This window comes from Piliocolobus tephrosceles, chromosome 9, assembly GCF_002776525.5.
Source record: "Piliocolobus tephrosceles isolate RC106 chromosome 9, ASM277652v3, whole genome shotgun sequence".
NCBI lineage: Eukaryota > Metazoa > Chordata > Mammalia > Primates > Cercopithecidae > Piliocolobus > Piliocolobus tephrosceles.
The window spans coordinates 89,533,819-89,546,552 of NC_045442.1; the positions used below are offsets into that span (position 1 = coordinate 89,533,819).

At 58.0% G+C, this 12,734-nt stretch overlaps 1 protein-coding gene across 2 annotated transcripts in view; it reads right to left on the reverse strand.

Moving 5' to 3' along the window:
• RET (ret proto-oncogene) overlaps nucleotides 1-12,734 on the reverse strand; it is a 52,947-nt gene that overhangs the window by 6,410 nt on the left and 33,803 nt on the right. For both annotated transcript variants that reach the window (XM_023198579.2, XM_031936207.1), the window contains exons 7-17: nucleotides 12,278-12,536; nucleotides 11,509-11,634; nucleotides 10,771-10,881; nucleotides 10,060-10,179; nucleotides 9,001-9,257; nucleotides 7,065-7,212; nucleotides 5,286-5,393; nucleotides 4,027-4,241; nucleotides 3,604-3,726; nucleotides 1,798-1,868; nucleotides 82-219 (exon numbers count right to left, since the gene is read on the reverse strand). In XM_023198579.2, coding sequence (XP_023054347.1) covers nucleotides 82-219; nucleotides 1,798-1,868; nucleotides 3,604-3,726; nucleotides 4,027-4,241; nucleotides 5,286-5,393; nucleotides 7,065-7,212; nucleotides 9,001-9,257; nucleotides 10,060-10,179; nucleotides 10,771-10,881; nucleotides 11,509-11,634; nucleotides 12,278-12,536 — 1,676 coding nt within the window. The remainder of the gene's footprint in view (nucleotides 1-81; nucleotides 220-1,797; nucleotides 1,869-3,603; nucleotides 3,727-4,026; nucleotides 4,242-5,285; nucleotides 5,394-7,064; nucleotides 7,213-9,000; nucleotides 9,258-10,059; nucleotides 10,180-10,770; nucleotides 10,882-11,508; nucleotides 11,635-12,277; nucleotides 12,537-12,734) is intronic.

Below are 12,734 nucleotides of genomic sequence, written 5' to 3' on the forward strand. Positions count from 1 at the left end.
CTGCTCTGGATGGGGAGGGAATGCACACAGGTGTCCCCTCCCTTCCCAAGTGAGGCTGGGCCAAAGCTGGTCCCCGCTCACATCTCCTCGCTGCAGTTGTCTGGCCTCTCCATCCGGTGGCCGGTCTTCAGAAGGTTGAAGAGCCGCTCAGGAGGAATCCCAGGATAGGGGTTGCCCCCTAGGGTCACGATCTCCCACAGCAGGACACCGAAAGACCATCTGCAGAGAGTGAGAGGACCAGTGAGTGGCTCCACCTGGCCCTCACGGTACCCTCCGGGGGGCCCAGATGTCCATCCCCACCGCCAAGCACCTGCTGACCCTGTCGGCCCCAGGCACAGATGCTCACAGATGTCAGCCTGGGTCTGGTTGCTCAGATGGATGTAGTATGAAGGTGCGGAAGGGCTGCCTGCCTGCCTGGCCCCTACTCCATGAAGCTAAAGTCCCTGCCCAAGCCACTCCCATCGGAGCAGCCACACCCACAAGGGGCACATGAGGTCTGGCACTTAAAGGGGTGAGAATGCAGACCACCAGACTCAGAGTGCCTTGTATAGTTCTTTCACCATTTCTATGTGTTTGGAAAATTTCATAAAATCTTAGAAGGAAAAAAGCTATAGAAAAACATTTTAACTGTGAAGGAAAACTTGCTGTGCAATGGGAACAATATCATATCACAAAACAGCATCGCATGAGCCCATTTAGGGCAATAAAAAGCATACATGTGCACACCACAGAGCACACCAGAGGGCAGCCAGAGGTCACTGTGTGGTGTGGTCCAGTGACATTCAGTCTCTTCTTTATGCTTTTCTCTGCCTTTTCCAACTAGCCTACACTCAGCTTATGTAATTGGGAAGCTTTTGTCCAAATGGTTGCTCACAGCCCACAGTATTTAAGATGCACGTGTTGGCCGGGTGTGGTGGCTCACGCCTGTAATCCCACCACTTTGGGAGGCTGAGGTAGGCGGATCATTTGAGGTCAGGATTCGAGACCAGCATGACCAACATGGTGAAACCCTGTCCCTACTAAAAAATACAAAAAAATGAGCCAGGACAGGTGGCGTGTGCCTGTACTCCCAGCTACTCAGGAGGCTGAGGCACAGGAATCGCTTGAACTCAGGAGGTGGAGGTTGCAGTGAGCCAGTATTGTGCCACTGCACTCCAACCTGGGTGACAGAGTGAGACCCTATCCTCCCACCAAAAAAAAAAAAAAAAAAGAGATGCACATCACACCTCTGCTGACTGTAGAACACTTTAGAGGCAAGAATCCTGTGTTTTGAAAGCGATCAGCTCTTGTCATTGGACCTGAATAATGAATTTTTGGCTTTCACATTTGAGCAGTTTGGGGCATACCAATCTATAAACTCACACAAGGCCATCTTCAGGTGGAGTCCCCAAGCTCCACTTGTGGGTGAGGGCAAGTCACTGGGCGCTCTGCCTGAGCCCAAAGCCCTACTCAGGACCACAGGAGGGTAACTGCTGGGCTGGGCCTGTGAGTCACCAAGGGGCCCAGAGGCTGGGCTGGCAAGGGCAGGGGAGGCTGGGTTACCGGCCACCTGCTCTGCTCTCATGCTCCACTGGAGCTTTCAGAACTGCAGCCCGGCCTGGCCCAGCCATTCGCCTCATGAATACATCATGAAGTCCCCTCAGTGAGGGGGTCATTGTGGAGGGCTGACACTGCAGACAGGTGCTCAGGGCCAGTGCAATTCCCTGGCCAAACTGCATGGATGGGCGTCATGGCCCGACTACACGTATAAGGGTGTTTCTGTAACCCCCACCCCAAGAGAGCAACACCCACACTTACACATCACTTTGGGTGGTGTAGATATGATCAAAAAGGGACTCAATTGCCATCCATTTAACTGGAATCCGACCCTAAAGAGGGGATGGAAGAAAGACATTTAAGTTACTCTGATGCTCTAGGAAGGAGGGGTGAAGGAGAAGGCCAGGCCCTATCCCTGAGCTTTCAGCAGCCAGAGTGCTGTAGACACTCCTGGGCACAGAGCTGGCCACACACAGCTTTGAAGGGGCCGGAGCTCCAGCCTGAACCTCCTGGGGATTGCTGAGATGCTGGCGGGAGTCAGCTGCCCGCCAAAGCCACACAGGGCCAGTTTGTCACATGAGACAGGCCTGCTGGTGGTGTAGAGCAGTGCTTCCCTATGCATGGGCCTGGAACTTCTCCAGCAAGATCTCTCCTAGGGTTCTGAGGGCCAATGTGTTTGGGAAACCAACATCTAGCATTTCCATGTTGGGCACTTTGCCAGCAGCTACCATACTGAAGGAGCCTTGAGGGAAGGGATTTGTCTGTGTGCCTTCAGGGAGGCTGTTTTTTCTCTCTTACTGTATTGCAGCGTGCTTTTAGTATCTCCGAATGAGTGCCCCCAGCCTCCTACATCCCTCATCAGTGCTGGGGTCTGACCTAACAAATCCTTTCCAGGGTAACTTGAGAAACAGCTTCTCCACAGACAAGCCTGAAGGTGCAAGTCCATTTTTAAAATGTGTGCCTTAGGTTGTATCACAACATTACTGTCACTTCTTTTACTTAAACACATTAGGGATTTATGTCCTTAGTGCACTGTGGCTGTCTTGGTAGCAGTGTGTGACAGTGCAGCCTGCACACCTTGTGCAGGAATGCCTTCAGCTTCTCTCCCTGGAGGACCAGTACATCAACAGGAAGGCTGTGTCCACACCCTCCACAGAGCCCGGGCCAACCCCTACCCCTTCCCCTGCAGCAGTTCTGAGATCCGCTGTCACAAAGGAAACCCCAGAAGAAACTGAACAGCTCACAACCCCTGGCAATACAAATGACTTTTCCAGACCCCTCAGAGCAAAGCTGAATCACAGGAAGTTGCCTTTTGTGTGTGTGTGTGTGTTTTCTTCTTCTTTTTTGAGCAGGGTCTGCTCTGAACGTCTGGGTAGCATGGCCTTTGAGTAGCCCCCTGAACTTGACCTGCCTGGGCTGCCACTGGGAGGCTGCAGGAGAGGGGCTGACGTGGGCGGAAAAACTAAGAAGGCCAAGGCAGTTGTCCTGGGACTAGGACCACGGTAGGGAACCAGGTGTCCTCAAGGGTGCCCACTGCCTGTTTCATAGCCTTGGACAAAGCTGGGCTGCGTTTCTGGAACCTGTCCAGGGGGTTCCTATGCCTCTAAACTCACCTAGCCCAGCGTCCAAGGCCCTTGTGCAGGAGAAGCCTCACTTGTAAAGCAATACATTTCTTTCTGCAAAGAATGACGATCCTGCTAATTTCATCCCACCCTTCTTTGAGGAAAGAGCTAAGGTCACATGAGAACGGTGACCTTTATTCTGCAGAAGAGGACTGTTAGTTCCGCAGCATGAGGTGGCCTCTGAAAAGTGTGGCAAGGGCCTCAGTCAGTGCTGCAGGGGAGGGGTGTCCTCGAGGCCCTGGAGGAGAAGGACATGCCAGAGGCTGAGCATAGTTCTAACTGGGTCCTTGGGGACCCAGGGTCAGAAAGATTTGGGGTGAGGGCTATAAAAAACTTAGAGTTCCACAAATCTTCGGTATCTTTCCTAGGTGTCCCAAGGGCACTGCCCGCCCTGTGGTGCAGCTGGGATCTCCGGGAGCCCCGCCTCACCCCCAGGACTGGGCACCTTGCTCCTCTTCACGTAGGAATCCTCTTCATAAACATCTCGGGACAGGCCGAAATCCGAAATCTTCATCTTCCGCCCCTCAGCTACCAGGATGTTTCTGGCTGCCAAGTCCCGATGAACGAGCTGCGAGGAAAAACAGCACAAGTCCTCAGGCCATGGCCCAGCGGCAGCGGTCACTGGCTCAGCCTGGTTTGACCAGCAGAGGGGTAGGGTGTGGCCCGGGTAGCGGCCTGGTGAGATCTGGGCCGGGGGGTGTGGCATGGCAGGGGCGTGGTGGGGTCAGGGTGTGGCATGGCAGGGGCGTGGCGGGTTAGAGCGTGGCATGGTGGGGGCATGGCAGGCCAGGATGTGGGTGGCAGGGACATGGTGGGTCAGGGTGTGGCCTGACCGGGGCCAGCTGGGTGCACAGCCATATGCACGCACCTTCATCTCGGCCAGGTACTGCATCCCCCGTGAGATCTGCCAGGCAAATGAGATGAGGTCGCCCATGGTGAGGGCCCGCTCGTCTGGGTGGTCCAGGGAGCTGGAGTTGCGGCTGCCTCCACTGCCCAGGTAGCCGGGCCCCACCTTGCGGCTCTCACGGAGGAAGCCCCGCAAGGAGCCGTACTTGGCGTACTCCACAATGAGGAGGAGCGGGCCTGGGGGTGGAGAAAGGCGGCCCTGGGCGTGTGGGTCAGGCAGCTCCGGTCTTTTGGGAGCTGGGGTGGGAGGCTGCAGGACCCCCAGGCCCAGCCACCCAACGAGTAAGGGGGCAGACACAGCCCTGCCTTGGGCAGTACAGCTGCAGCTCCGTGGAGAGCGAAGACCTTGAAGTCTCAGTTCTCTCTTGAACCACTTGCTCTCTGCCTCCTGCTGCTTGTGTGGGCGCCTCCTTCTAGAGTTGCCTGAGGCAGGCGACACTGTCCTGGGAGGCACCCCTCCCTGATGCTAGGACCCCATGCCTTTTTGCCTCCTGGGTCCTGCCCCAGTGCAGGCTGGGGGTGCTGATGGAGGCAGAGACCTGCACAGATGCAAGGGTTCCCGTCTGGCGCTGGGCTCTGCACGCAGCCTGCTCCCTGTTCCCGCCTGTCCTGCCCCAGGCTCAGCCTCCAACTCTACTGGTGCTGACCAGAGTGCCTACTGCGCGCTCCCGGTGTTTCTCTATCCCTCTCGCACACATCTGCACATACATGCTGGGAAGCCCCTGAGCAGCACGGTGGTTTGGAAAACCAACAAACCAGGCTGGTCTCCTGGATCTTTATCTGAGAAATGGTGACAAAGCTCCTGTCACGCAGGGCGGGGTTGGGGTCACCTGAGGTCACAGCACACCTAGTGCCCTGTGGTACCCAGGGTACCCTAGTACCCAGGATGCACTGTCCATTCCTAGAGCTCCCTGCACCGCGGGCTCAGCCCGGAACTGGGTGAGGACACATGGCAATGTCACACCAGAGACCTCTGAGTAGCCCTCTGGGCCCAGGGAGTGCCGCTAGCATGGGGCCCCTCTGATGGGAAGTGCCCAGTAAGCCCGTGGACTCAGCTAGACACAAGCTCCAGGCTGGGGCCTGAGCCAGGCTTTCAGAAAGAGGGAGAATAGGAAACAGGGCAGGAGCAGTCGGGAAGGGGAGAAAGAGGGAGAAGAGGGCTGTATGGAGCCCCTAGCCTGGGTGCTGTGGCTGCCCACCTCACCCTGCAGCTCGCCTTACCATCCTGGCTGCAGGCACCATACAATTTGATGACATGTGGGTGGTTGACCTGCTTCAGGAGGTTGAACTCTGACAGCAGGTCTCGCAGCTCACTCGGGGAGGCGTTCTCTGAAATGCAGCACAGAGCAGGTTGCAAACGATCCCTCCTGGAAGCCCCTTCCATGACCATACCGGTCAGGATGGACCAGCATTGCCTTGCCCAAGTTCAGACAGAGAGGCCTGCAAGGACGATGCTGCTTGAGGCTTCTCCCAGCCTTTGGGGTCAGTGGACAGGGGCTTCATCTGCCCTGAGGAAGAAGCGCCCTGAGGAGCCAGCATCCACACATGTCAGATCTTTCCCCAGTGTCTCAGGGCTGGGCCACCTGTGTATGTGGCATTATGTTCCTGTAGTCGTCTTTAGAAGACAGTGGTCCACAGAAATCCCCCTCCTTAATCCTTCTGGAAAGGTGAGGGGACTCCCCCAGGTACCCACGCCGACTTGTGGCAAGAGGCTCTGAAGAAGCTGGAGAGCCATGAAAGAGGTCCACACACCGCGACCAGGCTCCCCGTTTCCCACTCCTGTCTGAGATGGCCAGCCTGGAGCCCAGGCATCTCCCGTGCTGCTGATGTATCCATCACGCATGCATGTCAGCAGCTCAAACTCCGTTAGTTACCAAGAAGACCCACATTAGCACCTGAGATAAAGCAGTGTTACCAGTGCACTGAACACCTGACTTACTCTTAATGAACAGCATGATTCCCCAGAGAGTCTAACTGTAGAGGCATGATGGAAAGAGGACGAGGCACCACAGGGGTGGCCTGCCCAGCACATGCGTCCCGAGGGTGGCCAGTGCTGTCCTGGAATGCCCAGCAGGTGCCTGGGCCTGAAGGTATTCCAAGAGTCAGAACACATGGCTAAGCCATCCCTCCCAGGTCAGCTGTCCCACTGCCCAGCTGTCCCACTGCCCAGCTGTGCCGTGCCACCTCCTCTGTCCTGAAGGATTGTCTGGAAGGGAGAGGACAGTTGGGAGTTGGGGCCCCAGGACCCCTTGGATCAGATGTGGGCGGCCTGGGGCTGTGCATGGCTGAAGGAAATCCAAGGGTCTCCCCATACCCCTGGAGAGTCCAGGGTTTTACTGGCTTGGAGGTGAACCCAGTCTGAGGGGCTGGGTGGGCATCTGGAAGCACCCTGTGCTGTGCAGCCCCCGACTACTGCACATAATTCTTGTGTACACCAACTACTCTCTCTCACTGCCATTCAGCCTGGCTGTCCGCAGGGCTGGGGCCTGGCCACAGAAGAGGGGGCCACTCAGTGCAGTCACCAGCCTCAGACATGAATGCCTGTGTGGGTAAGTGCATGTGCCCATCAAGAGCCAAACTTGTGGCATGACTGGGCATGCAGGCGAGATAGGCCCATGGGGGTCTCTTGAGATTGAGGGCCAGTCCTTACTGGTGGTCTCTTCACCAGGACCCCAGGAGACACTGGGCTGAGAGGAATGAATGGGGTAGACTGGAGTGAAGACAGCTATCAGCTCAAAACCAAAGGGCTTTTTAAATGTTTAAAGCTTAGATCTTCAGTGGCACTGGCACAGCAGCACCTCTAGAGCATTCCAGGGAGAACAAAGTCCTCGCTCTGCTTCTCTAGGCCCAAGTGGCCCATGGGACGGGTCCCCCAACTGCAGCCGCTCTAAAACAGCAATGGGGGTTCTTCGGGGTCCCATGCTGGGCAGGAGGGGCCTCACCCCGCCCCCTCGCCCCAGAAACTCCCCCAGGTGCACTGTGCCTGTGCCTGGCAGGTACCTTTCAGCATCTTCACGGCCACTGTGGTGTACCCTGCTCTGCCTTTCAGACGGAAGGCCGTTGCCTTGACCACTTTTCCAAATTCACCTTCTCCTAGAGTTTTTCCAAGAACCAAGTTCTTCCGAGGGAATTCCCACTTTGGATCCTCCTATGTTGGAAATGAGGGAAGTGGGAGAAGAGGGGAGAAAAGTGTAAGGATGACAGGGGAGGAAGAAGGCAAGACCCTTAAAGGAGCCCCCATGGACAAGTTCCAATGTGCAGAGAACCAGCTGTCATCTGAGCCAGAGGCAATGCTGCCTGTCTCTGTCCAGGGCAGGACCCCACAGCCAGGCCCCTGAGAGCTGCTACATGACAGGTATGGTCACAGCATGGCTTGGACTCAGTACTCTGACCGTCTCTGGCTCTTGGTCTACTGTCTCCCCTGACTCCTGCCCCAGGACTAAATGAGCACTGGCCCAGCCCAGGACCTCCGGCTACAGTGGAAGTGTCCAGGGCAACTTCTCTACATAGCCATCCCTGCAAAGAAAGGCGCCACCATGTTCTGCCTCCAAGTGTGGAACCACTGCTCCTCCAGGGCTGCCACCTGCCCTCACGCACCCATTTACTCTGCCTGCTGGCACCACCACCCTGCCCTCCCATCAAAGTTCTATCCACACATCGGGCCCACTTGGGACTGCTTCAGATGCCTTCCCAGACCCCCACCCCCAGTGCTTGAACTCTGACCAGGGAGGCCAAAGCCTGCCAGGATCCAGGAACCCTCCCCTGATGTGCCAGCTATGGGCATCTGTCACCCCAGGTCTCCTGCTCCTGGGCTGTCCTGGTCTGGCCCCATGTTCCCTGGGAAGCCACAGTCAAGGTCAGTGTCGACATTGCCATGGCTTCCCTGCGGCTGTCACCTCCACAGCTGGCACTGGAAACCCGTTTACCACACTCCAGAGACTGCAGTAAGCACATGAGGGCGACATCAACCTGATCCTCTTAAAAACTGAGGTTGAGTCACGGGTCCAAGACCTGGTGCTGATGAGTGTGACTCTGGAGCTGATTGGGGTTAGGGTGGTGGTCTCTGCCAGCAGCAGCCCAGACCAGGGCGGCCTTCCTGGGCAGCCTCGCACAAACCCGCTGGGTTTATGAAGGACTCTGGAGGCTCATCCTAGAGCCCTGCCATGACAGTAAGCTGCGGCCAGGCCAGGACGGGGACCACCAACTAGGAAAGCTGGTGGGGAAGTGGCAGTGGCCACATCTGGGAAGGCCTTCTTGGCCCACACCCTTACCGAGGGCTGGGTGTTGCCTGAACGGAGGCTCCAGGGCCAAGGCCTCAGGCTGAGCTGTGCTGTGGGATGTGGCCCCTCCCAGGAATCCCAGGTCACCTCCCAGCCTGAGATGGGAACTGCCAGGGCCCTGTGGCCGCTGCATGGCTCACCGTTCACTCACACCCTTGGCTCTGAGCCTCTTCCTCCCAGAACCGAGGCTTGGCTTCCAGCGCCCTGGACAGTGCTAGTGGGGACACTGAAGGGGCAGGCCACCACCAGAAGAGGGCAGAAGCACCACACAGCAGGCCTGGCCGGGACAGGGAGGCTCCAGGGTGCTCAGCACAGCCTGGAGGCTCTGAGTAGCACACACAGACCTGCAGGCCAGGCTCCCCAGAGAGGCACCCCACTCTGATTTCAGTGTCCCTCCGTCCACACTGCTGCTCCCCTGCCCGATGCTGCGACCCTGACCACTGCCTCTCACCTGGATGGGAAGAGCACCTCATCATAGTCCCACCCCACAGACTGTCCCCACACAGCACCCTACGGAAATAGGGGCAGAGCACGGGCCTCATCTGCCCAGCGTTGGCAGTCCCTCACGGGATGGCCTCCTCTCCCCAGCTGGACTCCCTCCCTGCAAGGCATCTGGGGAGGGCAGGCGGTCTTCCCTGCCCCCTGGGGACCCTCACCGGGATCTTGAAGGCATCCACGGAGACCTGGTTCTCCATGGAGTCGAGCGAGGGCCGGCGGGCGCCGGAAGAGGAGTAGCTGACCGGGAAGGCCTGGGCGGGCCTCCGAAAGGTCATCTCAGCTGAGGGGATGGGTGGCTTGTGGGCAAACTTGTGGTAGCGGTGGATGCAGAAGGCAGACAGCAGCACCGAAACGATGAAGGAGAAGAGGACGGCGGCTGCAATCACCGTGCGGCACAGCTCGTCGCACAGTGGATCTGTGGGTGGGGACGGTGTGAGGCTCCAGGCCCAGAGGCTCGGCACCACTGGGTACAGGCTGCGCATGCTCCACCGCATGGCTCTCCAGGCAACCGTGTTCGCACCAGCGGGGAAGTGGCCGTGAAGGTGTGGGAAGGCCTGAGAACACCCCATCAGGCATGGGTACTGCCATTTACTGCCCCCTCCTAGACTACTATTGCCCTCTTACAGATGGTGACAGAGGCTCAGAGAGGCTGAGCAGCCTGCCAAGGTCACACAGCAGAGGCTATGCTCACTACACCAGCTGGCACTGGAGGGCTGGCAGGGGAGGTCAAAATTTTCCTGTTCCAAATGTCTTTGGCATTTTCTTTATGAAAATGCTAAGTGGCTCATGACATAGGGTTATATAATACCAGAAAACTCAATACCAGAAACGCATCCCTGTGCTCAGGCAGAACCGCATCCCTGAATGTAGTCACTGTGGCTGTGCCACCCACCATACCTGTTGACCTTGAAATGTGTTCCTGGGTGGGTCCCACATGCAAGGGACAGTGACTTGTCAGCCTGACAAGTTGTTTGGTGGAAGAACTGCTTTTCTGGCCTGTTCATCATAGAACTTAGGGCCAGAGAACACTTTATAGGGGCCCTGGCCCCTCTCCTGGGTTGCACCAATGGAGTAACAGAGGCCCAGAGGAAGGGAGGGAAGTCTCATGGGGACCACTCGCCTCCCAGCAATTTCCTCCCTTGTTGGGACCTTAGATGTGCTGTTGAGACCTCCATGGGCCCAGGAGGTGGTGGTGGTCCCGGCTGCCACCCACTCACCCTGGATGTCTTCGGGCTCGCAGAAGCACTTCTCCTCCTCAGGGAAGCAGTTGCAGGTGCCATAGCCAGCTTTAATCCCCCGGGGCTCCCCAGGCTCATGCCCGCCGACAATGCTGCCCCCTGAGGGCAGATGTAGCCCACTCAGCCCCCTGGGGTGCCTGACCACCGCAGGCCCCCATATTTCGAGGGCAGTGTCCCAAGGAGCCCCCTCCCCAACTGGTGTTGCAAGCATAGGCCCAGGGAGGCCAGGCGCCCAGCAGCTTGGCTCAGTCGGGCAGGGTTCGGTCACAGTGCCTTTCTGAAGCCATGGGTGAAGCCAGGCCTCCTCCTAACATTTCATCTGAACAAACGACTCTGCCTCCAAAACTGGAGCCTGGTGGCCTGATCAGCACATTGCAGGGTCCCTTGTCTAGCTCAGGGCCCCACTTTCCCTGTCAGTGTCTCTACTGACCATTCTCTGCTTCTGAAATCTGTGTGTGCCAATTTCTGGGGCCTCAGCAGGGACCTGGACAGTCTGTGTGTCCCTGCCTCCCCCCGTCCCTGACCCTCCCTGCTCCCTCCCCATGGCCAGGGTGACGCTGAAATGCACAGGAGACTCAGCTTGATGCATAAAACTGACAGCCCTGGCAACTCTGGCTGAAGTGCATGTGGGATCCAGGTTTCCCCTACTATCTCCTACCTGTTCCCATGCCCTCATTAAACCCTGCTTACGGAGGCAGTCCTGGGGGCAAATGTTGATGTCTTGGGTCTCCACGACATCGCAGTGGCCATCCGGGCAAGTCTTGGTGCTGGGAGAGCAGGTGGAGAAGTTCCTGGTGATCCCTGCACAGGACACACAGCAGGCTGTCACTCATGTGGGAGCCCCGCCACATGCCCCCACCACCTCCTAGGCCGATCCTGCCCCTCCAGGGAGGAGCAAATGGAGCCCTGAGCAGGGAAACACCACACACAGAGCCTTGCCAGTGGAAGCATCCTGGGGTGCCACAGCTTATGGGAGAGGTGGTATGAGGGGTTTCTCACACAGGTGGCCCTTACAGCAAAGAGGCTGGGACCCTCTCAGGGCTGCACAGTGAGGGCCCCTCATGGTGGTGGGCACACCCAGGCTGGCCTCTGGCTGATGCAGACAATGAGTCCCCTGCCCACACCACATACCCTGGCCGAGGACCTCCCAGAAAAGGCCATTCTGTCCCCAGCACATCCCAACTTTGGTTCAGACCTTCCCAAGTCCAGAGTGACTCCAGCCTGGGGACCATTTGCTGTATTCACAAGCCCTCTCCCTAGCCCGGCACTGCTGCCCACTATGCTGGCATCGTGAGCCACGTGGGGGATGAGGTGCCAGAAGCAGACCTGGAGCACGGAGAGCCACCCCAGGCTGGCAGGGCCGCAGGACCCCATTTCTACTGGTGCCGTTGCCCCTGCAGGCCTCCCTTGGGCGTTTCCAGGACCCACCTTTGCCATCTCCTTGCCTCCACTCACACCTGCCCGTTGGGGAGCCCAGGCCGCCACACTCCTCACACTCTGGCCGTCTCTTGCTGACTGCACAGGACAGGGGGCAGCCCGCCTCCTCGGCCACATCTGCAGGTGGCAGACAAGCAGGGTCACAGGGGGCTGGCCTGGGTCCAGCACCCAGCCAGTGCCCAAGGACAGGGAACAGTACCAGCTGAGCTGCCCCACAGATGGAGCCCAAGGGGACTGGAGTGGCAGACCCAGGGCAGCAAAGCCAGTGCCAGGAGCACAGGGCACAGGGCAGGGTATAGGACATCATGGTCACAAAGCGGGGGTCACCTGGGCTGGGGTAAGTACAGGAGGAAGGATGTGAGGGCAGCCAGATTCGGCCAATGACGCTGAGGATGCCCTGTGGGACCTGCATTTCAGATACACAATGAATGGCATGAATGGCAGCTGCTCAGCATGTTCCTAAGAGGGCATGGATGGGCCTGGAGGTGTGTCTTTCGAGAAGCTGCAAAGGTTGCACGGAACACACCTATACCAAAAAACTGCTTGTTGTTTACCCAAAATTCAAATTTAACCAAGGTCCTGTATGTTATCTGGAAGGGACAACCATTTATTGCTGGGTCACTCAGGGTAAAGCTGGTCCATGCCTTCCCCACTCCCCAGCTAAGCCTTGCACCTGTACTGTTTTTCTCAAAGGGCAGCAGGCCCAGGCTCCGGAAGCCCCCAGGTCTCCAACCCATTCCTTCCTGGAGCAGGCACTCACACGACCCCTCCACCGTGACAAGCAGCTGGGCCTGGGCCTGCCTGGAGGTCTGATGGTCGGTGGCCACCACCATGTAGTGAAGCTCAGCACACTTGGGCCGTCGCAGGGCCTTGGTGTCATTCACAAACAGGATCCCCGAGGTGTCCTCGGCCGAGGTGACCACCCCTAGCATGCTGCAGTTGGCGCCGGAGGAATGCAGCTCATACTGGACATTGATGCCACTGAACGCCTGGCAGTTTTCCACACAGACTTTCCCGATCTAGGGGGGCACAGGGGAACACCTTAACCAGGCCGCTGGACCGGCCTGCAGTGGCCTGAGGGTAGAGGTTCCCACACAGCCTGAGTTCCGGAACAGCCCCCAACTGAACCTGGAGACAGCAGCCCCCCTGAGCGCCCTGTCCTCCATCCCCTCAGCGCCTGCAGACCCACCCATCTGCCCCAGCCCTGCCCTGCCCAG